Source organism: Selaginella moellendorffii, unplaced genomic scaffold (assembly GCF_000143415.4).
Source record: "Selaginella moellendorffii unplaced genomic scaffold, v1.0 SELMOscaffold_56, whole genome shotgun sequence".
In the NCBI taxonomy this organism is placed as follows: domain Eukaryota; kingdom Viridiplantae; phylum Streptophyta; class Lycopodiopsida; order Selaginellales; family Selaginellaceae; genus Selaginella; species Selaginella moellendorffii.
Window position 1 is genome coordinate 394,123 of NW_003314317.1, and position 24,510 is coordinate 418,632.

The 24,510-nt window shown below is 48.3% G+C and overlaps 8 protein-coding genes and 1 non-coding gene across 11 annotated transcripts; 2 read left to right on the top strand and 7 right to left on the bottom strand.

Annotated features, from left to right (window-relative positions):
- Window positions 1-4,894: 4,894 nt before the first annotated feature.
- Window positions 4,895-4,978, bottom strand: TRNAL-CAA. The gene has a single exon. It is a non-coding gene; the product is annotated as a tRNA-Leu (tRNA).
- Window positions 4,979-6,945: 1,967 nt separating this feature from the next.
- On the bottom strand, window positions 6,946-9,469 carry LOC9654289 (probable serine incorporator). Of its 2 annotated transcripts, XM_002983057.2 has the most exons (14): window positions 9,258-9,469; window positions 8,961-9,204; window positions 8,830-8,903; window positions 8,613-8,772; window positions 8,533-8,557; window positions 8,383-8,472; window positions 8,159-8,330; window positions 8,034-8,107; window positions 7,907-7,976; window positions 7,780-7,851; window positions 7,580-7,716; window positions 7,448-7,521; window positions 7,334-7,390; window positions 6,946-7,256 (listed from the first exon to the last, which is right to left on the bottom strand). In XM_002983057.2, exons 2-13 carry the CDS (start codon window positions 9,127-9,129, stop codon window positions 7,341-7,343), a joined length of 1,167 nt encoding a protein of 388 aa, XP_002983103.2. In that variant the 5' UTR covers window positions 9,130-9,204; window positions 9,258-9,469; the 3' UTR covers window positions 6,946-7,256; window positions 7,334-7,340. The 2 variants fall into 2 exon arrangements, with proteins under 2 accessions (XP_002983103.2, XP_024543926.1); XM_024688158.1 differs by having other exon boundaries at window positions 6,955-7,390; window positions 9,258-9,466.
- Window positions 9,470-9,547: 78 nt separating this feature from the next.
- Window positions 9,548-11,164, bottom strand: LOC9654290 (probable prolyl 4-hydroxylase 9). Its single transcript, XM_024688159.1, has 8 exons — window positions 10,854-11,164; window positions 10,685-10,801; window positions 10,470-10,627; window positions 10,284-10,386; window positions 10,134-10,229; window positions 10,015-10,080; window positions 9,836-9,955; window positions 9,548-9,781 (listed from the first exon to the last, which is right to left on the bottom strand). Exons 1-8 carry the CDS (start codon window positions 10,965-10,967, stop codon window positions 9,695-9,697), a joined length of 861 nt encoding a protein of 286 aa, XP_024543927.1. The 5' UTR covers window positions 10,968-11,164; the 3' UTR covers window positions 9,548-9,694.
- Window positions 11,165-14,237: 3,073 nt separating this feature from the next.
- Window positions 14,238-15,275, bottom strand: LOC9654029 (vesicle transport protein GOT1). The gene is made up of 6 exons (XM_002983059.2): window positions 15,150-15,275; window positions 14,996-15,087; window positions 14,852-14,932; window positions 14,680-14,777; window positions 14,537-14,618; window positions 14,238-14,474 (listed from the first exon to the last, which is right to left on the bottom strand). The coding sequence occupies exons 1-6, from the start codon at window positions 15,178-15,180 to the stop codon at window positions 14,436-14,438; spliced, it is 423 nt and encodes a 140-aa protein (XP_002983105.1). The 5' UTR covers window positions 15,181-15,275; the 3' UTR covers window positions 14,238-14,435.
- Window positions 15,276-15,324: 49 nt separating this feature from the next.
- LOC112351025 lies at window positions 15,325-15,953 on the bottom strand. The gene is made up of 3 exons (XM_024688156.1): window positions 15,828-15,953; window positions 15,694-15,773; window positions 15,325-15,617 (listed from the first exon to the last, which is right to left on the bottom strand). The coding sequence occupies exons 1-3, from the start codon at window positions 15,896-15,898 to the stop codon at window positions 15,328-15,330; spliced, it is 441 nt and encodes a 146-aa protein (XP_024543924.1). The 5' UTR covers window positions 15,899-15,953; the 3' UTR covers window positions 15,325-15,327.
- Window positions 15,954-17,430: 1,477 nt separating this feature from the next.
- On the bottom strand, window positions 17,431-19,589 carry LOC112351024. 2 transcript variants are annotated; one of them, XM_024688154.1, is made up of 5 exons: window positions 19,081-19,589; window positions 18,960-19,029; window positions 18,776-18,885; window positions 17,805-18,720; window positions 17,431-17,746 (listed from the first exon to the last, which is right to left on the bottom strand). In XM_024688154.1, the coding sequence occupies exons 1-5, from the start codon at window positions 19,217-19,219 to the stop codon at window positions 17,689-17,691; spliced, it is 1,293 nt and encodes a 430-aa protein (XP_024543922.1). In that variant the 5' UTR covers window positions 19,220-19,589; the 3' UTR covers window positions 17,431-17,688. The 2 variants fall into 2 exon arrangements, with proteins under 2 accessions (XP_024543922.1, XP_024543921.1); XM_024688153.1 differs by having other exon boundaries at window positions 17,431-17,750.
- A 452-nt stretch (window positions 19,590-20,041) lies between these two features.
- LOC9654292 (pentatricopeptide repeat-containing protein At2g35030, mitochondrial) lies at window positions 20,042-22,624 on the top strand. The gene has a single exon (XM_024688030.1). It carries the CDS (start codon window positions 20,042-20,044, stop codon window positions 22,622-22,624), a length of 2,583 nt encoding a protein of 860 aa, XP_024543798.1.
- A 54-nt stretch (window positions 22,625-22,678) lies between these two features.
- LOC9654030 (mitochondrial pyruvate carrier 4) lies at window positions 22,679-23,437 on the top strand. Its single transcript, XM_002982950.2, has 5 exons — window positions 22,679-22,788; window positions 22,890-22,988; window positions 23,051-23,103; window positions 23,162-23,235; window positions 23,292-23,437. The coding sequence occupies exons 1-5, from the start codon at window positions 22,737-22,739 to the stop codon at window positions 23,317-23,319; spliced, it is 306 nt and encodes a 101-aa protein (XP_002982996.1). The 5' UTR covers window positions 22,679-22,736; the 3' UTR covers window positions 23,320-23,437.
- Window positions 23,435-24,446, bottom strand: LOC112351008 (TLC domain-containing protein At5g14285-like). The gene has a single exon (XM_024688113.1). It carries the CDS (start codon window positions 24,338-24,340, stop codon window positions 23,528-23,530), a length of 813 nt encoding a protein of 270 aa, XP_024543881.1. The 5' UTR covers window positions 24,341-24,446; the 3' UTR covers window positions 23,435-23,527.
- Window positions 24,447-24,510: the final 64 nt, after the last annotated feature.

Genomic DNA, 24,510 nt, shown 5'->3' on the forward strand with positions numbered 1-24,510 from the left:
CGCGAACGGATTTACCTTCAAGAGCAACGAGCGTGCCCAGAAGAGAAAAGAGGTGAAGCTTGTTTGCTAGTTGCTAGCTTTTTCTATGGAGTGGTGTTCATCAGTTCCAACCCGGCAACTTCCGTATTATGAAAGTGTTCACAGTTTCTTCAACTGGTGATTCAAGCCAGATGGTCCGGTTCACTGGAATTGGATGTTGCAAGTCGTCCAGCTTTTCGACTTCGACCACCTCCCCAAATTTGATAGTCCGACCTTCTATGACCACCTCTCCAAAGTTGAAACTCCGACCCCCGTTGAAACCTGGAGAAAGCGTTCTCCACAGGTCTGAGACTTGAACTCGTGCCAGAAGATGTGGCCCTTGTATGCATTCACTCCATGGCTCTCCTTGAAGCTCAAGAACACCCTAGAAGCTTTGAGCGTCTTTGCCGCTGCCTCAACGAGGTATAACATGCTCACTCAGTGGTGCACCATGCTGTGAGAGTGGTCACTGTCCGTAATCTGCTTTCCTGCTGCTTCTACTGTCTGAACAGAATTCAAGCTAGCGACCAGGGAATCCAGATCAAAGTGCCCCCCATTTCTCCTTCACCACATTGAGTGGTCAAACTCATTTTTGCTTCATCCAGCTTCATTCTGGCACTCACCCATGAATTGAATAGGATCAAATACTTCCTGCCAAGCTAGAGCAATCTCGGCAGCAGACCAAACCGGTAGAAACACCTGTGGAGTGCGGGCATCCTTATAAAACTCCTGAAAGTCTATCAACTTTGGGCTGGATATCAATAGAACTTGCTGCTGCCAAGAGCGAACCATCTGTCGATACATGACATCTTCTCAGCGTGCTGCGGTTCAAAGAGATGACCACTCTTGCTCTGAAAAGCCACCACCTTCCTGTCCTTAGTAGAGTTGTAATGAGAAAGGCGTGCTGTTGCCAATCCCAGGCACCCCCCACAGCAAAACCGACTTGCACCTTTCCCCATCGCCACGAGCTTCTTACGGAGCTCAGTGTAGCACGGCCGCTCCAAAATCCGAGTAGTACCACTTGCACACAAAAGAGCCTCCCGAGCAATCTGAGATGCCTCAGTTTGGAAGTCAAACAATGTTGTAGTCAGTAGTTAAATCTTGTTGGTGAATGAATGCAGAGAAACTATGCCTGAAAGAACTGACAATCTCCCTGACTAAGTGCATCTCGTTGCTGAACGTCGCTGAAGCCTTCATGAATGAGAACACAAGAAACTATGTCAAAGAATCAAAACACCCACCAGATTTGCATCATGCTCCACGATTAACTCGAAAATATAGGACTGAATCCGTCAGACAGTTCCGAGATCTCATTCCCTGGTTTCAGAGTGACGGGTCGCTCCTCGCACTCAAGATTCATTTCCACGGTGAACTCTTCAATCATTGCATAGAAATGACTAAGAAAGAATGAGGAACAAAGAACTGAAAGTCGTTGCCATGGTCCTTATCCATGTCGAGCAAAGGCATGACATATTGCGATATGCGCCTTGCAGTAGTTCGTCCTGCTTTGTGAATCCAAGCTCTTTCAGCTTCTTGCCATGGATCGGAAGGGTACCTTGATTTCAGAAATTCTTCAAACTCGCTCACTGACAAAATTTAGTTTACATTATTGAAGGGCTTAAACTTACAGTCAACAGCAAATCAATTTTCTTGACTAGAAATTGCCCAGCAATGCTGGCTAGATGCAGAGTCCAACTCTACACATTAACAAAAATTGTGGGAAGATTCAAAGTTTGTCTAAGAATGTAAGCTCAAACAAAAGCTCACCATTTTACATCCACAACTGGTATCTTCCTCCAGCCATGCTACCTCAGCAATTTAAACCACGTGGAGGCCTACACCAGTTTCCAGTCCCAACCAATATAGGCATGGTAATCTCCCGATTGGACTAATGAAAAACAAAAAGCTCTTGCTTCTTGATCTTGTTCGGTCAGGCTACTTAACTAGCTGCGAGATTAGGTTGGAACAGTGGAAATCAATGTATTCAAAGTTTACAAATATTGATTTATACAATTACCTGGAGGCCTCACTGTCACCCAAGTCAGAATTCTGCCATTACATGAAAGCCATGCCGCTTGGCTTGTTAAAGGACTTATTTAACAACCTATTACAAAGAGAATTCCATCTTCTTCCCTGTAAACCCTTATGTCTCCGAAAGAGTCTGAATTCCATCAAACTGTGCCTATAGAACCATATTTGAATGATGACATCAGCTGCCACATTTCATTAGCCTAAGATTTAAAACAAGAATAGTCCCCTCTTGAAAATAGGAATCAAGAAAACACTCCAGCAATGCCGAGCACTCTCACCTTCAGACCTTGAGCAGCGTTGTAGCAGAGCCAAGATGTGCCAATAGCCTAAGCGCTCATGTTGCTTATGCGTGTGCACCATGGGGCAGCACGGGACACATGGACCCACCTACAGCTGGATCTTGAAAAAGAAAAATCCAATCCATGCAAAATGGAATTAAGATCACTTGCTGCATGGCACAATTTCCCTGGAAAATCCTGAAAAAGCAACCTTGATTGCTGTGATCCAGGGTCAAGATCACTTGTGGCCAGGAGATGAATTAAGATCCACTTAATTTATAAGTACATCCGAGCACACAAACCATTGTTGAATGCTATTCTTCATTTACTCTAGGTACAAAGAACACGCAAAGATAAAAAAATAAAAATTCACTAACTGATCTCCTCAACACCCAGTCTTGTGCTATGGCCTTTGCTCAAGGAGTTGCTTACCAAACCACAGAAACCTGTCAATTTGAGAGAATAAGCTTATATAAATAAGCTTACAGCGGATGCCTTCACTTATGTGGCGCCCAAGAATACGCCAGCAGTGAATGGTGATTGGTGATCGATTATATGCTATGGTTTGCAGGTGGAATGCAATAAGGAGCCAACATATTTTAGAATATATGTGGCTTGGAACTTGTTGTTAGGAGCTTACAGCGAACACTCTTGCCCCCACTCATTACACCTGCACCAGCTACTGCTGTTCGTGTCATTGAAGGCCAACTATTAAGCATTGTGGTTTGCTGACAGATTGCCACATCCCCAAATCCATAAACGATCAAAATTTTGGAGAAAGAAACTAAAGAAAACTGTTTCCAGTTGCACAAGCTGGCATGAGAGGAGCAATGCAAGCACAAGCTTTCAAGTAGGAGCCATAATTTCTAGAGAGCCAAGAGAAAAGAGGAGCAAATAGACTGAGCAAACAAAGGGGGCAACCTCCCATAGATAAAGCTTCAGAGCACAAACTCACACAAAAGCTCGCACAGGCTTTTACTTTAGTGGTAGTAGTAGCACCTTAATGTGGATAACCATGGTTTCACCACCTCATCGGAATCATCTACACAGGTTTTCAACGCTGATCAAAATAGATCATCAAAAGGTGAACATTGGAGCTAAAGGAGCAGAGGCTTGTCTGTTGGATTCTTTCTCAATTGGCAAACTTTCACCTTCAGTGACTCAAATCTGCTTCACATCCAACCAAAGCTATTGAGCTCTCCCTAGATGTAGTGAGTGCCAAAGCACAACCCAGGCCTCAGATCGGACGGCTGCTGGAGTATATAGATTCCAACCCTTGAATTTTAAAACAAATCTTCATCCCATAATGGAAAAGTATAAAGAACTCAAAATCTTGAGAACATTGAATTTTGGGCTTGGAGCAAATTTTTCTTGAGACTAATTTGGTTCTCTCTCAAATTGCCTTCTCTCCACAGCTTGATATGAAAGGTTTCACTATAAATGTGTGTGTGTAGCAATTTTCCTTTCGTAACTGGTTCTAACCCTCACACTTATATCCAGCACTGTAATTAACGAAACATTTGCAAAAGAAAAGTCTAATATACCTTCAATTCACCTGCTTCTAAAGCTGAAGTTACCTTGGAAACTCTAGTTAAAGTGTCAAAAATCACACAGCTCCAATTCTCTAACAGAGCCCAAAACCATTTTGTTAGTATATATGCCATTGGTCCTTGAAAAGAATTGTGGTTACAGAAAGAAACAAGAAGAATTTCTTACTGGAGGATATTTTCTTAAGCATAGCTTCTCCACCCGTAACTTAGCGGGAGACATAGACACAGGTGAGTTCCCCAGTGTACTGATGGGACACTTAGGGACAAATTAGAAGCTCAAAATCATTGAACCATGCTTGGAACCCTCACCCGCATCTCCGTAGCTTCTCTCCACCGCCTCGCAGACAGCAAATCTGCAAATCTACAAATCCGCTTTCATCGTGTCAAGATCAGGGAGATCTTACATCACAAATTTGATTCATCTGCCTAGTGTAATCCATCAGTGCCGACGTGCAAGATCTCTGCCCTGAGCATGCGACGGAACCCTAGAGTAGACACTTGTCACATTGCTCCGTCAAAGATGTGCCATCATCCCATTGGCATGAAAGCCGAGGGCTCAAATTGGACGGCTGCTGGAGGTAGAGTTTTAGTATTATAAGTAAGAGCCTTAATTTCTAGAGTTGAGCAAATAAAGGGGGTAACCTCCTATAGATAAGCTCTCACATATACTGACTTTTACTCCATTGGCAGTAGTAGCACTAACCTGCCTGTTGGATTCTTTCTCAACTGGCAAACAGTGACTCAAATCTGCTTCACATCCAACCAAAGCTACTAAACTCTCCCTGAAGTTCCAGAAATTTGGAACTCCAGATCCCCGAGAGTACACCAAACACTCTCACCCCTGCTTATGGCGCCAACAGCTGATTGAAGGCCAAAGCATTGCTGCTACAATAGAATCACCCTAGACTCATGCATTACAGCAAACCCTCTTCCCTCCTGGGCCAGTTGTGTGTGCCACCCATTGGTTGCCACCTCAGATTAGGGCCTTTTCGTCTTTATAACCTAAAATAATGAAAATGTCAGAAGTGGGATTTGAACCCACGCCCTCGTGAGAGGAGCAGAACTTGAGTCTGCCGCCTTAGACCACTCGGCCATCCTGACATTTGATAATAAATCTCTCAGAAAAACGAATAAAAGTTGGAAGGGCCGAACCTCCACTGATTTACGTATGGTGTATCGCATTGTATTCTTCAAGAAGGGATTCTTCAACAGCAGCGGAGTTGGCCTCTGATTCTCTCCCTCAAGAAATGGATGATGGTCATGATTATAAAGCCCCTCCTTCATAAGGCTCCTAATATTTCACTCTCATCGATCTTAAGTTCTGCTCGTGTTCGTGGTCTTGCAGCTCTGCTGGAAATGAGGCCCTGGGATGCCCGGCATGCCAGGAGGAACAGCAGTAGCTCCAGGAGTGTACTTCAGAGAACGGAAGGTGCATTGCCATGGCAGGGGCCGCAAAGGAATACCAGGTATTCGAGCGACACCATTGGCATTGCCATGCCAACGCTGGCGTCAACAACACCTCGAGCACCCAGGAATGAGCTCCCCAAGCTCCATCTGAACTGATCCAGATGCTCGTCCCAGTGGTGCCATTTGCTCGTTAGAGGCCAAGACAGCAGACGTGCGTTGTACTTGTCGCGAGTTATCACCAGGACAATTTCGACACCAGAACTTCATGGTGTGGTTACTGCATCCGCTACTCAGACGACAAAGCCACCGCTAAGAACAAGAAAAAAGGTGTGTCATAGAACATCCAACAACACCTGCAAAGTGGCCCATGGGAACCCCATGGCAAATCCAGAATGTTGCTGTCGTGAGCATTTGAGACTTCTGGTTGAGGTTGTTCGTGCCTAAAACAATAACGTCCATGTGAAATCAGAATTGAGTCTCCTCAGGTGGTAACATACCCAACGAGCCAGTGTATAATGCTGCTGTCATGGCTTCTGCTCACGAAGAGTTCCTCGTGGAAAGGATGCCACGCCAATGCTGCACCAAAATCAAAACGTAAGAGCACTCTAACTCATCCAATATACATGTTACTTCGTTCTTAACGATTAGCCTCGATTAGGTTCGGATGTCAAACAGCTGAGAAAGAGGGGGAAAAAAACAAGGAAGAGGCGTTCAGTTCACTTTGTTCACTTAGCTTGATTACTTGGTCTCTTCCTATTTCACACACTACACACGTCCTTCGCACGAAGATATCATGAGATTAGTTATAAGGCTTACCAGAAACGAGGAGAAACTTTTGTGGATGCCAATACACGCTCTTGACATCCCAGCCGTGAGCTGTACAAATCCAAACGTATAAGAACATAGAGAACTAGCTTACATCGACATACCTGTTAATGTCTTGACACCGGTATATATCATCATTCACCACTAAAAACGAGAAGCCAAGCTTGTTTTCACCTGGAAGCATCTCTCTCTAGAAAACTGTAGAGAATCAGCCATTGATTTGTAGATAAATAATTGTAAAATAGACACATGGCATTTGATGAGAAAATCGAATCAATATGGGAGTGACAATCAGATGCCATGCACATTCTTGGACCTTATATAAAGGGGCCAAAGGCTGCACTGATTAATGAGCAATCAGCACAGTTTCACCATGAATTCTTCTTTGGTGTTTTTGGTGTTTGTATTTGCCACATTCCAGATTGCATTGTCTTCTTCAAGAAGGGAGATCTTGTCTGATTCTTCAACAGCAGCGGAGCTGGCCTCTGATTCTCTTCTGCCTCCCTCCAAAATGGATGATGATGAAGCCCCAACTCCAAAGATGGATGATGGTCATGCACCTCCTCCCCCTTCAAAGATGGAAGATCATGACCATGATCATAGGGCTCCTCCTCCGCCAAAGATGGATGATGGTCATGATCAGCTAGCTCCTCCTCCTCCTCCAAAGATGGATGATGATGATGATGATCAGCTAGCTCCTCCTCCTCCTCCAAAGATGGATGATCATAATCATCTAGCTCCTCCACGCAGGCCAAAGAGGACGGGGAACAACAATAACAACAACATCAACATAAATATCAACTTGGATAAAAAACGATCATGCTAGATCAACGCGAGGAGAATAATTACTCTTTTCGATGGATTCTCTCCATCCTTTGTATTTGCAATTAAAGATAAATAATAATTAGTTTGAAACATAACGAAAGATTTCGTAAAGAAATACATAGAACCACCGCGGAACTACTGGAGGAGTTTGGGGAAAAGAGAAACTTTGATTTGGTGGCGTATTTGAGCCAACGATCTCTACGTCGGTGAAGGAGCTCCCAAGTTTGTGTACAAGAGAGTCTACCTCAAGTGATGCAGCAGAGAACAAGGACGAGCACAAGTTTCTCGCCACACTCAAGTACATCATGTAAAGCTCCTGTGACTATCGAAGCGGGAGTGGTGAAAACCAGAAGAAAGCTAAAAAGTGCTAGCCTGTGCATGTATGATTACGGTACTTACAAGGAATTTACGAGAAGTCCCTGCCCTTCAGAACAAAGACACATACCATTGTCCAAACTGCAATAAGATGGTGATCAGTAAAAATCGATTTGATAAGAGAATGTAGTTGCTCACTATATACTGCCGCAGCGAGCCATTCGTTTATGACTTTCACCCAAACGCTTGCCCACCCGACGTCTATGCTCCACCTTGAATTCACACACAAAGGACACGAAGCTTATAGAGGAAGGAGCAGAGCTTACTTACCTGTGCATTGTTTGGTGAAGGTTCCAGCCAACGAACAGCATCGCAAAGTACATCGCACCCATCGCAAAGACGAAATGAAAGAAACCATAGCTGTATGGGATATCATTCTCGGATGTCTCCTCTTCACTGTGTGGTAGCTGTAGAAACGAAAACATTTTAAAAAATGTGAAAATAACTCGAGAGGTTAAAAAAGTGGATACCGCAAGAGATTTCGAATCTATTCCGGTAGAGAATGTAGCTAGGATGATTGCAAAGAACGCTATCAGAAAGCTCTGTAAAAGAAATAGACATAATCAGAGGAGAAAAACTGAAGATATCTGGACGTACCAAAACAGTTAGCCAGTCAGCCTTCCCAGTTTGTCGTGATCGCGTATTGCAAAGCTCAGAAGCAGGTTCACTACGAAAAAACAAAAAGAGAAATAAGAAAAAAAGGAAAAAAATAAAAAAATGATACCTCATAATTGCTGACCAGCAGAGAAACACTAGATACAGTGAAATCAACCCTGATGTCAGCAATCCCGCATTGACCTGGAAATATACTTATCAGAAAAACAAGCCATTGAAAGAATTTCACAGTACTTTCGAATGCAGGGAGATGGCCGTCACGACTAAAATGAGAACGAAAGTCCATGTGATGAAAAAGATATTGACGCCGCAGGACGCCCGTGGAGAGAACCAGACATACATCAAGATGATGCCTATGAATGAAAGTATATACGAGCCCACAGCAATCACGACCAGCGGTATTTGGCTGCAAAGAAAGATCGTGTAAGTCCCAAAACAGTACACAGCTTGAAAATTACCAGCGTCGGACGTTATGCTCGGAGAGCCACTCTTCGTTCCACCAGTATATGAAATTGATGACACTGAGGAGCTGGATAACGAGAAAAATTCTGTGAAACGAGCAGTTTTCAGCGTGAAAAGAAAAAGAAAAAGCTTTCCAATGCACTTACCCAGCTCCAAACCTGGCCATTTCACCTGCAAAGCAAAATTGATCCATCGCTTCTAGAAGAAGAACATTAAATTCACTTACCATACATTTGAATGAATGCGGATGGGATGAAAAATGGGAGCACCATCACGATGATCCAGAAGAGGCTCTTAATTGGCCACCAGCCTGAGTGCCAAGCGTCACGGGGGTCGTCGGGTTTAGAAGTTCCCACAGTCGTCAAATACATTGTGAAGAAGAACACCTGATGCTAAGTTAAGGAACAGAATAAAAGCGAGGATAGAAAATTTTCAAAGGATACGAAGCATCCCAGGCTCACTCGTAGAACACCCTCACTGCCCAAACAATCGTGTCCTCCTTGGCATCCTTTCAAATCTAGAAAGAAAATCACAAGTATTAGTTCAATCGTCAGCTCGGAGGACACACACTTACAATGCAAAGAAGCCAATGCGTCATGGCTGTAGTCCCGGATCATCCAGGCCACCACAGTGGTGAGCAAGAAGATTATGGCGTAGATGTAGCGGGCATTCATCCGGCTCGGGCCGATACACGACTTGGCCAAGCAGCTCTCGGCCACAGACTCGAAACATCCCCGCGCCATGGATTTCTTCCCAGGTTCTCAGATCATCCAGCTCGCGAAGCCGAAATATCGAAATCCGCCACGCCCCACGGCCTCCTGTGACAATGCAGGCCCGGCATTCGTAGAAACGATCAAGATTTCACACAAACCTGAGCGATCGGCAAGGGGTCGACACGAGCGCCTAGCGATCCAAGCGCGAAATCATCCGTGCGCGCCGCCTCGCGAAGAAGGGAATGCCCTAAGATCCTCCACAAAGAGAGCGTGAGGTAAGAGTACGGAAGCCTCCAGCTTTCATCCTTTGCCTCACTGGGCGTGCGCCGCAAGGGAGTCTGGGCATGAACCATGTGGCCCAAAAGGCCCACGATCCGACGGCCGGCGTGGATCTTGGAGGCCGTACGAGCGCAGAGATCTAACGGTTGGAACAGTTGATCCAACGTTCTTTCGTTCAAAACCTATTTAGCTATATGATTAGTTAATGGGTGTTTATCTAATTATACTTAGCCTAATCTACATCACTAATGTGTGACTTTGTATGCAAAACTGGATGAAACCATTTCTCTCAACCTCAAGAATAAAAAGAATTTGATCAAGACCAATCTTCTTTGTCCCTGATCCACTTTGTGGCGACCCATTTCTCGCCTTTAATCACTGGACAGCTCCCGTGCAATGCAGTCTAACAACGGCGACAATATGTCAGTGGCGATTTCTTCGTTTTCGATCGACTGACCTTGTCAAACGTTCCATTCGGGAACATGGAATAGAAGAGCAAAGCGTCGCCTTGCTTTGGCTTCACCTTCAAACCGATGCATTCTTTGTAGTCGTAGTTCTCGTTCATGTGCTCGTAATTCTAGACATGGAAACAGGAGTCATGGATTCAACAGCTTGAAGACGTGAAAGCAGCGGTACCTCGAAAGGAAACATCGTCTCTCCGCCTTCTTCAACGTCTGAAAGATACAAAAGAAAGGAAGCCATCTGCATAAGAGAAACGTATCAGCTTGAAACTCCAAGCTGAGACGACGACTTACGCGTTGGCTCTTCTGAGGTCCGTATTCCGCAGGATTGAAAACGTCATAGTGGCTGTTGTATTTCTGTCCGATCTCGTAGCGAAGAACATTGAAAGCCTGCAAAGGTTTGCTTTGAACTAAAACTCGTCTTTTCATCGTTTGTCTGTTTACCTCTCCGTGTGACTTGGGGATCATCGTGGCTTTAGCCATTTTTTCCTCCACCCAGGCCAGTGTGCCCGTCTTGTCTTGCCTGGAGCTCAAGAAGCAGCCATGACTGCCTTACATGACAGGAAAAACTCGTCTCAAAAGCTCGAAACCGCGCCGGCAAAAAGAAAAGAAGGAAGAGAAGATAAGAACCTTGTTCTTACGTCCTGCGTCTCCGTGGCCGTCTCTCCCTTGCGAAGAGCAAGTGAAGATGGCGTAAGCTTCGTCTTTGCTAGACTGATGATCGCCTCGCACTGTGCCGGGCTTGCGAATTTCGGGAAGAGAAGAGCTCGAGGTGTCCAGCTTAGTACCTGACTTAAGCATAAGCAAAAAGAAGTCCAAGAGAATCTATAATCTCACTCTCTCACCTGGAAAGGTATGAATGACAATTGATCGTCGCCAGTCACACCGTGCTCCGCGACCGTGACATCCTCGAGTAACTCATGTCTTTGATTCGCAAATGCTGGATTTGTATCCTCTGGAAGCTAAAGGAGTACAAGAAAAAGATGGAATTGAGTGCTTCGTTACAAGGATTACCTGCTGGAATTCGGGGATGAAGTATCCAACGAGAAAAGCGAGCACGCACAAGACTAGAACCAGAGGCGCCGATACCTGGTGGCCGCACACCCGGCCTCTCGATCTCCCCTTCATAATTTTGGAGCCGGATTGAAGCTACAACCCTGAATCCAACCTATCGATCGATCGATCGATCGATCCCTCACCTTCTAATCAGCACGGCGCTCGCTCGCGAGCGCCCTACCTAGTGAAGATTTCTCCGCCCTACCACGCGATCAATGCCGTGTCGTTTCGCGGCCGTCGGGAAGAACAGCCGTTCTCTAGCTACCTGAGCAAATAATACCCCAAAAAGTCAACTCGGGCTTTAATCGTTGACTAGATCTCTGCCACGTGTTCTCTTTGACTATGCCATGCAGGCCCTAGTTTTTGTTTTCCCGCATTTTAGGGTTCTTGATGGCGGAGGACGCGCCGAGATCGAGGAAGAAGGCGCCTGAGCCGGAGCCCGAGCCGCCACAGCCGACGTATGTCTACGATCTTGGCGCCGATATGCTGGAGATGCTCCACAAGGCGTTCAATCTCGTGGCCAAGAAGGGCGGCAGGAAGAAGCCCAACGAGGTAGATGAGAGGTGAGTCTCGGGGGGAATCTCGGCGATCTTTGGCCCACAATTGCTTCCAGGGATGTCCCAGTGTTGGTGCGCGCGCTGGGATATAATCCAACCGACCAGCACATCCAGCGTGTGGTTCTCCGGGTAAGAAAGAAAGGACCAATGAACGGGATCGATCTTTCTTCTCTCCCTCGCTCTTGACCGATCTTCCCGAGGAAACAGGCAAGAGAGGACGAAGATCCAAAGCATTGCACGAGAGGGCACCTAGACATCAACAATCTCCAGAAGAAGATCGCGGAAGTTTTCGCCACGGATCCATCGTTGTCGTATCGCCACACCGAGAACGAGCTCATCGCATGCCTTCGAGTAAGCAAAGATTCTCGACTGCTGGATTTCTCTGATGGAATTCTCTCTTTCTTTTGTTCTCAAGGCTCTATCTCCGCCGAGCCAGGACTACATCGAGCCTACTGATCTCTACGTAAGTGATTTGGATGCGCGATCCATCTCGTACGTATCCATCACTCTTGTGATCAGGATGCGATGACCGATCACGGTGTGAGTTTCACGCACGACGAAGCCGAGACGATGATCCGGGTGGGCAAAGATCGAGACACACAGAAAGTTTGGCACGAAGACTACGCGTTCGTGGCGGCCAGCGATTCCATCCCAAAGCCTCCAAACATTATCGCCACAGAGATTCCTCCCGAGCTCCCGCCAATGGAAGCGCCGCCGCCGCCGCCGCCGCCACCGCCAGCCTAACACGTTTCAAATATTTTGGCGGGGTTGCTAGGGTTTGTTCTCATAGAAGTGAATGGCTAGGGAAGGTTTTTCTGGGTTGGCAGGATGCGATTTGATGCATTCCATTGCTGGTTTGGTGATCGAAACATCAAGCAATGTAGGTTTGGTTTTTTTTTTTTTTTGTTTGTTTGTTTGTTTTTATTGCTTCTCAAATTTTCTTTGTGCGTGTGTTGTGTTTGCTTTGACGCATTGTTGTGAAACTTTCTTCATTGGCTGTTTTTCTTTTTGTTGTTGTGTTTTAATCGCAGGAAACAAATGCTTGCAACCGGATGTGACTAAAGCGTAGTAGTAACTTTCTTTCTTTCCACTTTTGTGCTGATTTATACAATTTTTTCCTTCCATTTTTCTAAAGAGAAGGTTGCTAATATGCTGAAGCAGATAACAAAACAATGGGAGTGCTATATATAGCAACACCCCTTTTCAGGCAAGATTTCAATTCGGATAGGAATAACTTGCAACCATAAAGTAGCAAAAACTTTTTCGTAGAACTGATTTACGGCAGCAACCTTGAAAAGTAGAGCATAAGTCAAAACATTATCCACAAAAGCCACAAAATCCTTACCTTATCACTGTCTAAGCTGATATTTTGAACCACAACATTTCTTCCACGTCCCAAATTCAGTTCGAAGCTTCCATTTTCGAGGGAGGCATCCAACTTTGATGACAAGAACAGTGCAAAGTTACGATAGGAGAACCTGTCGTCACTGGAGCTAAAGGAAAGCACGCAGGTGTGGAAGGTCAATGGCAATGCCGTGAGTTTGTTCTTGTTCTTGGGTTTTCCTCTCGCAGCTCTGATCGATCCATGGCATGATTTTGCAGCAAAAGAGCGATGTTTACATCGTCTACATGGCGAAATCGGGCGAGGAGAGCCCCGACGCGTTGGAAGCCAAGCAGCTATGAAGAGCATCGGACTTAAAAGACTTTCGTGAAGACGCGTCAAGGATCTGTTGTTTATGTGTGATCGTTCGCTCTAATGTGGTCCTGCCAGAGTATGTCCATGCGTAATACGACCGCTGCTCATCATTCTAGTATAGCAGTATTCTTCTCAGTCTAGACTTGACAGACGCCGTGGTTTCCTACATAAAGCGCCTTCATCATGCATTCACTCTTATAACCTCACCAAGCTCATAGAAATGTGGCCACATATTATAATACCAAAAGAAGGTAGGAGAAAGAAGGGTCTTGTGCAAAGCTTCTCTCTTTTGTGGAGATTTTGTAGCTGAAACTTCCCTTGTGATGAGTGATGTCTTGAAGTAAGTCTTCTCGTCTTTTATTGATGATCCTTTCACTTGGAGCAGGCAATCCTTGTGCTTGATGTCCTGGAAGCTGTGATCGGTACTTGGGCGTCAGAAAAGTCGTCAGATAACTTGGATTCGTCTTCATAATGCTTTGTCGGATAAGCGGGAGTTAAAGCTGAGGATGAAGAAATCTATCCATAGATCCGAGACAAAGACCCCTCCTTCCTGGAAAACGCAAGCCGTTCCTGAGCACTCGCTGTCTATACATCGGGGAAGATCTATGCGGAACTTCTTTCCTCTAAGACTTCTCGCCGATGCGAACTCCGAGACGTTTGAAACTTCCACCGCAAGTGATACTCCAGACTCACTTTGGGACGAGTTTACGCGTCTTGGACCGACTCTCTTCGAAATCCCACTTATACGCAGGTATAAAGCCCGACGCAAACTTTCATAGACGAGATCGAGAACGAGAACAAAGACAAGTCAACCAAGGCGCTGATGATCGAGAGAGCCTTGGACACCTCGTTGTCAAAGTTGCCGAGCGTGCAGATTCTTTGCTTGGTTTTCAGGAAGCTAAGATTTCCTGAGCTAAAGCTTTTCTTATTTGTGTCTGCGTTGTCACAAGCCACATTAATTGACGCAGGCGATGGCTCGGGACAACGAGGTTTCTAGCTTCGCCGAAAGCACACGGTATCTGGCGCTGCAAGGAAGATAGAAAAGATCTCGAGGATGCAAACGAAACAACTGGAAAGTAGCTGCCAAGGTAAGTAAGATCCTGTTTTATTGTTATTCTCTAGATTGATGTTCTCCGATTCTAAACAGGATGGTTTGAGCCAGCAAATTCGGATTTCTTGTCAAAGAGTACAGCCAATTTAGCTCCATCGTCATCAGCCACTTTATATACAGAATGTCGGGATATCACGAGGCAAAATCTCGATCGATGACAAAAGTACCCGACTTTTCTATACCGGCACCCTTCTTGAGCGGAAGCGATCGAAAATCTGAAACGAGGAGAGAGTTAACTTCCCACAAATCGGGAGGGAGAAAGCCGGATAAAGCTTACCGAGACGAAGAAGGGGTGTTGGAAGAACCAGCCAAGAACTGGAACTCTATACAAGAAGACCACCACCGTCGGGAGGAAGCCACTGCGCATGAACACAAGTTTCTTACGTGAGAAGAGAAACGAGGCTCGAGAACTTTGCCGACCTGAAGAGGATGATAAAACCATACGCTTCGATGATCATTCCAACCACGGGCCATCCGAGGATGACGAGGACAAATCCCACCAGGAAAGATATCGTGCCCTGCAGCAGCAGCTCGGTGATCAAACTTGCAAAAACAAAGGAAGAAAAATGCCGCGGGAGAAGAATTCTCATACCTTGAAGTTGCGTCGCTTGGCGAAGAAGAAGAGCGTCGACTTGGGACCAATCGTGAGAGTAACGCCGGACAAGAACAAGATCTGCAACAAAGGAACAAGCAAAAGATTAAAAACTCTTCAATTCTTCCTGCGATTTGCGCTCACGTTTCCCATGGCCAGAAGGGCCTTGTCGAAGAAGAAGATCAATCCCAGAAACGTGAAGAGCACCCCGAATCCAGTGAGGCCAATTCCAATCTCTAAAAATTCCCAGAGCTGAGAACTGGAGCTAGACGAAAGAAAATGCTGCAGCTAGACTTACTCTTGTAATCGTTCACATCCATCGACAACATCGCGGCGGGAGTCCTCGCGCCTGGGCAGCTCGCGCTCACTGATCTAGGGCTTGAGAGCTCCGAAGGTGCCCTGGGTTCGATCTCCGCCCAAACAAAATCCACAAACCCTAGGAAATAGCAAAACAGAGATGCCCTAGCCCTACATTTTCAAAAAGATGCCAGGGCATCTTCTACAGATTTAAGAAGATGTACGGAACATTCGCGCTGATCTCGGGGAGAGTAAAAAAACGTGATAAAACTTGAAAGATTTGCACAGTAATTTGTAGATTCCTGTCTGACATGCCCGATTGACTTTCGCGGCCGCGTTTTGGCCCAAATCCCAATGTCGCCGCGGAGACGATGACACCAAACTTTGTAAACAAGGACATTCTCTCCAAAAGAAAATCCAAAGGACATTCTTTGTTCAAGCCTGGTTGTATGGCACCGATTGGACGACACTGGCAAGAATTTTAATCCAGAGTGTCGGCGATCTCACAATCTCGCCAGTGAAAAGAATCGTAAAACAATCCATACCTCTCTTCTCGCGGGAAAAGTTTTGCTCGCTCCAAGAGACAAGAGAGCGAGCGAAGAAAAGCCTTCCTTCACACACAGACCTTTCACAGCAGCTTTAGGATAGCGAAAGGAAAAGAACTATAATGTTTTGTTACCCGCTGTTGACGACACTCGACACCACCGCGCGGCGCACAGGAGCGAGCAAATTTAAGATTCCGGACACCATGAGTTCTTTTCCTGCAGCAAAACGCAGCGCGGAATTAGCTTCGCGCAAGCAGACAAGCGCTTGCCAGTTTCTTAATCGAAAAATTCTTAAGTTATTCTCACCTCTCACTCACCAGCCAGCCAGCAGCCAGGAAAGACTCTTGACCCCCTTGAAAAAACAACCTTCAAAAAGTCCAACATTTCCATCATCCGAAGACCAGAAAGAAGAAAACACCAAAATTCGAAAGGACGAAACAAAAAGAAGCGAAGAAAAAAAAAACTACAAGACAAAAGAAGAAGAAGAAACTGAGCTGGATGTAACGGGCAGCAGCATACAATCGTCTGATGAACCAACCATCTCAAATGCAGGCAAACAGCAAAAAGGAAGAAGACTGACCTCCACTCCAGAAGACCTTCGGAAGCCTTTGCAGTACGCTTGACCCACCTATAGAAAGCCTTTGCAGCACATAAGGCCCACGCCGAAAGAGAAATATATATATCTGCCGATTAAATACATACCTTAGAATGAGAGAGACACCGAGCCGTATGTATGGTGGTCACTGGTGTTGTGGACCACACACTACAGACCGAAATAAAGAAGGATCATCGGCTCCGACCACCAACAGTGGCCAGGAGGCAGGCTACCGCTCAGTAGCATATCTAGCGGTAGCCGGGGGAGCGCTTGGTTCGTAGCAGCAGCTGCCAGGAGGATTAAACAAACGAGGCAGGAAATAAATGACGAGGATAACGTATCTAGCACGCCTCTGTAACGGCCAGTAGCTGATGCCCGGCTGCAAGGATCTGATCTGAATAGGATTTCACTTGACACTGATCAGTTGAGCGCTATAAACTTTGTCACAAAGCTCGCACCTTTCGATCGCAACTTTGAATTTGTTCAGGAGCCAAGCCGTCCGTCCAGCCGTAATTGCTCTCCTCTCTACATATTCCTGACACAGGGAGCGGACTTTATACATGCAAAAACAAAAACAAGGTCTCCGTCCTACGTACAAAAGCCAAACCATTACCTCTTTGTCTTTGTATCATGGCTCGACAAGCGAGAGTGCCACCTAAACTTATGCGTCTTGTCGAGCAGTAATATGAAACGCACTTTGGAGGGAGCTGAGCGCTGGCTGCTGCTTATCTGTCCCGCTCGCCAGCTCTCACGAGACCCGGCGCGTGCGTTCATGCAAACAAGACATAAGTCACGTCCCACAGTGAGAAGGAGAGAAATTAGAAAAAGAAAAGAGAAGCAAAGAGCAGGAACTCACAACCAAGCACCAGTGTTCTGTTTGCATAATTAATTTCTCGGAACTCGTCAGGACGGCGGGCAAGAGGCACGGACGAGCGAACGGAAGACGAGGACCGCAAGGCAACGAGAGAGACAACACACAGTTCTTAGCAACATGACAACACCGACTTACTAGAGAGCATCTCCTCTTGATCCGCAGGAGAAAAACAACGCTAAACAATGCCTCGGCAGGCGTCCTACTCGTACGCGGCGGGAGTGACAACCAAGCATTCACACTGGTCGTACTACGTAGCCCAACTCAAGACTTTTTCACGTCAACCTGAAGCTGGATATGATGATTCAACTTTGGGAAACAACAGGAGAGAGGAGAGTCCTCTGCTCAGTTGCTGAAGGAACTCTACTGTTCCTGTTAGTAACTGCAAAGAGGACGGGAAGGCTCCTCTCATCTACCTAAAGGTAGCAAGCAAGGCTAACAATCAGGAGTACCTTAATGCTGGACAGAAAATCTCGTCACTCTGCGCTGTAGCAACTGAGCTCCAACTTGAGCGGCCCATTTCCCCGGCTCAGGTCGTATTTGACGTTCCTCGAGCAATAGGTCCCGGATTTCGACAGTCTCCCATACTGCCTGAAAAACAAATGAGCTTAGCTTCCAATAGAGACAAACATTGATATGCTTTACCTGCCGAGCAAGGAAAAGCCTCTGACCCGCGATGGAGATGTTGGCTTCAGGATCTCCTTCACATCTACAAGAGCCGGCACCTTATGAACTCGGCCTTCCTCAGACGCATCTGAGGAATTGAAGCTATCGCCCGTAGTGGACTGCTGCGTCTCTCTGGAGGTATCACTGAGGAAAGGATTGTCTCCATCTGCTCGCAAGTCCCTGCTGTGCTCATCGGGAGAGTACTCCGATGAAACGTCCTTGGAGGCCGCCAGAGGTGGATTCACTGCCTGATCTTTCGTATTAAGACCCCCGCAATACGACAAGACGTGTAGAAACACCCAAGACGATGAGCCATTCTTCGTCTTCAGCCTGAGATGCTCTGGTTCCTTGTCATGCGGGACAAACCTTTTGGACTTCCCATGTTTCTTAGCTCCTGGGGGCGACGAAGAAGCATCGACACCAAGAACCACCTCGTCCGGTGCCAATTTCTGCTGCCTCGGAACTTTAGTATCCTGTCCTGGCATTCTCGAGTCAAAGCTTGTTGCAGTAGCGGTAGAAGCCTGGCCCATTTTTCTTCGCTGTTCTTCAGTTTGAGTAGTCGCATCGCACCCCTGATCGATTACCGCCGGCGTCTTTATGCTGTAGACTTTCAACTCATTAAAGGTGGATTCCTGGAGAATGCTTCCCGTTGAATACCTCACCCCAGAATCCACAATCCCATCGCTAAGTTTGTCCTCCGGAAAACCATTGTCCAAAACCACCGTCTTTTGCTTGCAAGCCGGCTGCTCGTAAGATCTTCTCACCGCCAGCGGCAAGAAGGAATTGGGCTCTGGTTTCGACGTCTTTGCCGAGGTGCTGTCTATAGCTGTAAGCCAAGACTCCGCTCCCCTATACTTCCTCTGAAGTACTTCGCCCGGCTGCTTACATTTTGGTACTGCGATGAAACATCAAAAAAAAATCACACAACTGGGCCTAGTACAAGATCTTACCTTGCTTTTCGACGATTTCCGATCCCTTGAGGACGTATTCTCCAGAAGCCACAGGCAGTACAAAATCGTCATCAGAGACATCTTGCCAGATACTCGTATTTTTGTAAATTCTAGAAGAGATTCACGGCGCCATGATTAGCAAGCGAAGACCAAGAACGAAAGAAAGAACATCGCCGCAGCCTACCTCTTGAAAGACCACGCATACATCACTGGCATCCTGCATCCGCGCAACGCCGTCAATCTAAACTTCACATCTGTTGCATAGTCGGCTTAGAACACATTCGCAAGAATGAGGGATTTCCTACCTCGCAATCGAAGCCCCGGAGCGTGAAACGCGACATCGATCATGTGAGGCGAATCCACTTTGCCATTTCGAGAGAGATAGTAGACGACCTGAGCCATGGTGTGGCCGTAGTCCGGATCAAAATCCACCTGCATTCTCATCCAATATTTCCTAAAGCCACTCCGCTAGCTCGATCGCTCGCTCGCTCGCTCGCTCCTGCCCTTCGCGATGATTTCAGCGCCTCCCCCGCAATATTTCTCACAGAAACCGCCGCCCGGGATCAGGATCAAGATGAAATGCCGCCGTTGCCGGCCGGATCATCGAAATCCAAGAAAACGCCCTTGCGATTCCAACGAATTCGCTGCCAAACCGGATCGCGCCGTGACGAGCGAACAAGATTTTGAATAGTTGCCCGCCGTGCCACTGATCACTGCCAGGGCGCCCGGAGCCAAGCCGGCAGCTAGCTCCAGCGCAAGAACACCACGCCTGATACCCTAGCGATTCGCTCTACATGCACAAACAAACCCACACCCAAACGACAAACAAGGGGGCTCTGCTATGCTTCCCATAGCCCAAGTTAGAAGGAAAAGAACGAGCTCCATCGTCGGATGCCCCGTCGCAAGATCGTGGCCCTCCATGCAAACTGTCCAGCTGGCACGCCGCTCTGCCGTTGGTTCGTCGCCGCCCAACGGCCAAGATTGGCCACGGGGCTTTCTCGCCACCGTGGTGTCGTCAGCCAGGGAGTCGTTCCCGGTTTGGAGTTTACCTGGTTCTCGGTAAAAACAAACGCTACCACATGCTAAACTATCTCGGTAAAAGAAATGCTTCATTCACTCACGAAGGATCGTGCAATGAGTTAATGGGCAAGTTTTTCGTTTCCTCGCTCGCCAGTGATTTCTAGGTGTAAGGTTTGACGAAGAACTTTATTCTGTAAGGTTTGAAAAATAATTGAGCGATGGTGTACCGGATCTCTGACTACCTACATGACAGCATGTCGATTGAGCACGAATTCTTTTCTCTCCTCGATTTGTAGAAGCTTCTTCGCTGGGTGTGGAGAAATCGACGCTACCCAGGCTGGAATCGCAGCTGGATTGAGGAGCTGTGGCACCGATCGAGCTCTCGAGGCCGGGAAGAAACTCCACGCGGCGATCCAATCCAACGCCCGGTTCGCTGGCGACGTCTATCTCGCCAATCTCGCGATTCAAATGTATGGCAACTGCGGGAGCGTCGAGGATGCCGCGAGAGCTTTCGTGGCGCTGGGCGATCGGAGGAACTCCTTCTCGTGGAACATCATGCTCGGCGTGTTTGCTCGAAGTGGCGATCCGGAGAGAGCCAAGGAGATCTTCGATGCGATGCCCCGGAAGGATGTGATCTCCTGGAATGCCACTGTCTCAGCCTATGCCCAAAACGGGCATAGCGCCGAGGCGATGGTCCTGTTTGATCGTATGCCCCAGCACGACGTTGTCTCATGGAATGCGATGATCACTAGCTTTGGCGATGGCTTCGACCCAGAGTCGGGATTTAGGATCTTCGCCGAGATGGAGGAGCGCAATCTCGTGTCGTGGAACGCGATCCTCGAAGCGCATACCAAGAGCGGGCATCTGTCACAGTCGATCAGTATCTTCGATAGAATGCCGCAGAGGAGCGTAATATCATGGAACCTGATGATCGCCGCAAACACGAGGCACGGGAATCCCGACGAGGCCGAGAGATTCTTCGATCAATCGCCAGAGCTGGATGCCTTCTCCTGGACGACGCTCCTGACATTGCGCTCGGATCTCGGCCAGCTGCAAGAAGCTATGGCGTGTTTCACCGCGATCCGCCGCAAGAACGTTGTTACCTGGAACGCGATCGTCGCGGCATTCGCCGATAACGATTCTCTTGCCGATGCCAAGCGCGCATTCGATCTGATGCCTCAGCGCGACGCCATCACCTTCACTTGCGTCGTCGCCGCCTCTGGATTGAGCGGCTACGTCCAAGACGCCATAGAAATATTTGCCCTCATGCCCTGGAAGAACACCATCTCTTGGAACACGATGCTCGCGGTATATGCGCAAAATGGCATCCTGGACGGGGCGGTCGAGATATTCCAGCACATTCCAGGCAAAACATCCGCCACGTGGACAACCTTAATCGTAGGATATTCTGTCAACAGGCGGCTGGATGCTGCCACATGGCTGCTCCAGAGGATGCCACGTCATGACGCTATGACATACGACGCTGTTCTCGAGGCGTTTGTGGAGAGCTCTCGTCTGGACGAGGCCAAGAACTTCTTTGACGTAGCGCCGATCGCGAGCGCTTCGAGCTGGAGCACGATGATTGCCGCATTCGCGAGTGATGGGCGCAGGGACGATGCGATGCTGCTCTTCCAGAGATCGCCGCAATGGAGCATCGCATCGTGGAACTCGGCGATCCAAGCGAATGCCGCGGCTGGGGAAATAGGGCGAGCCATCGCGATCCTGGAGGAGATGCCCGGGAGGGATTTGGCCTCCTGGACGATCATCAGTGTGGCATTCGTTTCTAGCGGAGATCCGGTACGAGGAAGATCGATTCTCGCAGAGAATGTGAGCTTCAAATCCATCGCGTCTTGGAACACACTTCTTACTGCAAATGCCCAGAACTGGCACATCGCGGAATCGCGATTGATCTTCGAGGAAATGGAGCACCGCGATGCTAGCTCTTGGAATTCAATCGTGTGCGCCTATTTCTTGAATGGAATTCCGGATCGTGCCACCGATCTCTTCAGAAAAATGCCCGCTTGGAATGTGATCTCGTGGAACACGATGATCACTGGCTACGCTCACAACGATCGTGGCACCGCCGCGATCCAGCTCTTCCGGACCATGGACCTGGAAGGATTCACGCCCGAGCGCGCGACATTCATTGCGATCTTGGGCGCTTGCTCGAGCATCCCGGCGATCGATGCCTCTTTCGTGGATCTCATCCAAGCCCTCGTCGTGGATGCCGGCCTCCATGTCGATCGCATCATCGCCAACGCGCTCATCAGCCTCTACGCCAAATCGGGCAGCCTGGAGCGCGCCGCGAGGATCTTCCACGCCATGGCGGAGAGCGATCACCGAGACGTGGTCACCTGGAACGCGATGATCGCGGCCCACGCCCGGAGCGGCAATGGCAAGCTCGCGATCTGGACCTTCCACGCGATGCTACTCGAGGGGCTGATCCCCGACGCCATCACTCTGATGGTCGTGCTCTCGTCGTGCAGCCACGCCGGGCTCGTCGATCAGGGCTGGCAGATCCTCGCCTCGGCGATCGCGGGCGATCACAGTCTAGCGCTCACGGACGATCACTTCGCGTGCCTGGCGGATCTCCTGGCGAGGTCGGGGCGGCTGGGCGAGGCGGAGGAAGTGGTGACCAGCAAGATCGTGAATCCCGGCGAGGTGCTGGGGTGGAAGACGCTGCTGGGCGCTTCCAAGAATCACGGAAACATCGATCTGGCGACGCGATCGGCCGAGTGGCTGTTTCGTCTCGACCAGAAAAGCTCCGCCGCGTCTTACATTTTGCTGTCCAGCGCCCTGGAAAACGCTAGTCAACGAAGTCAATGCTAGACCACGATTTGACTTCTAAAAAGTCAAAGCACGGGTGTTTAAAATTAACACGTAGAATATTCGATGGCTCTAATTGGTAAGGGTGTTCTAACCCTAGAGGAGCGGAGCGCCAATGTCGTCGCGCGTGGCAGCTCTGTGGAATCATCCTGCTGGTCCCAAGACAAGTAAGTAGCGATCGATCCATCCATTTCCTTGTCTCTGCGGATCCAGCTTGCGAAATTCTTACTCCTGCCCTCTTTTCTCTCTTCGCGCGATGAAATCTCAGTCCATTTCTGGGCGCCGACGTTCAAGTGGGGGATTTCCTTCGCCAACATTGCGGATTTCTCCAAGCCGCCGGAAAAGATCTCGTATCCTCAGCAATGCGGTGAGAGTCTCGTGTTTCTTTCCTCTACTGTGCTTGACTCAATGACCTTTCTCATGCTCTAGCCGTCACTTGCACGGGGATAATCTGGTCGAGATATAGCACTGTGATCAATCCGGTATGGTCCCTTTTCCCTCTCTGGACGAAAGAAAACTTCTTTCTTTTCGTGTTCCCAGATCAATTGGAACCTGTTCAGTGTCAACATCTTCATGGCTGGAACAGGAATCTATCAGCTCTCTCGAAAAATCAGGTTTCTTCCCGTTTTCTTCTGTAGCATCATTGAAAAGTTCTCGTGTGTCACTTCAGGCAAGACTACCTCAAAGACAAAGAGTGATCGATCGGATTGGAAAGACACACAATCGCTGTTTGTACGAAGGCACTCGATCAAAACAGGCTAGCTCCGCCATTTTTTCGGGCCATCGTCCCACAAAGATTTGATTTTTCCTCTCTTCCAGACTCCAGACTTACAAATTGATTAACAGGGAAAGTACATCACAAGAAAAAATGGTACACAAAGTCAGATCGTCGTCTAGATCTCTCCATCAATTCTCCTTGACGGCCTCGTCGTTGAGAAGCTGCTTCTTCCGCTCCACCTCGAAAGACTTCGCCGCTCTCCGGATCTTCGTCCCGGGTTTCTTGGACGCATAGAACTTGATCAATCCGGCCCACAGCTTGTACACCCAGACCAAGCTCCCGACGAGCGCCAGCGCCGACTTCGCCATCCAGCACCGCACCAGGAGCCTGGGAATCACTCCATCGGCAGCCCCGGACAAGTAGAACTTGCTGATCCGGAACACCAGCACAGGTCCCAGCCCGACGCGAAACACCGTGAAGATGACAGTGAAGAACGGCGAGAGCCTCTCGTAGACCGTCTTCATGGCCGGGGAGATATCGCGACCCATACGGCAGATCGTCCAGATATTTTGGAAGGGGCTGGTGGCCTCGCCCACGGCCACCATCGCCATGGCGGACAGAGCTCCATGGCCGACGAAGTACCTGCAAGAGATCATGTAGCTGGAGGTGGCAATGTGGTGGAGGATGAAGAGGTAGTCGCCCGGGGCGACGAGGAGGTAGTGGGCGAGGTCGACGAGGAAGTACGCGGTGCTATACTCGAGGATCTTGTTCTGGGTCGCGGAATTGGGGGCTGCCAGATCCCAGGGCGATTGCCAGGCGTTGTATCCCGCCAGCGCCGTGATGGTGGTGCCGTGGATGATCGACACCGCGCAGCTCGCCGCCTCGTAGCGCTTGATCCCCCTCCATTTGCGGAAGAGCGTCTGGTAGGAGATCCCATAAATCGCGGCGAAGAGCACCACCGAGTAGAGCAGCACCGGCGACCATAGATCCAAGATTGCCATGGCGAAAGAACGAACGCCCAGAAGGAAAAGAGCGTACTTTCAACCCTAAGGGAAAGGTGACTATTTCTTTGAAGGACACCTGTGCTTTACCAGCCTGTCCGTACGATGCCACCGTGGTGGTATATTCCTTCCCTTTGTGTGAGAATATGCCCGCCGGAAACGGGAATATG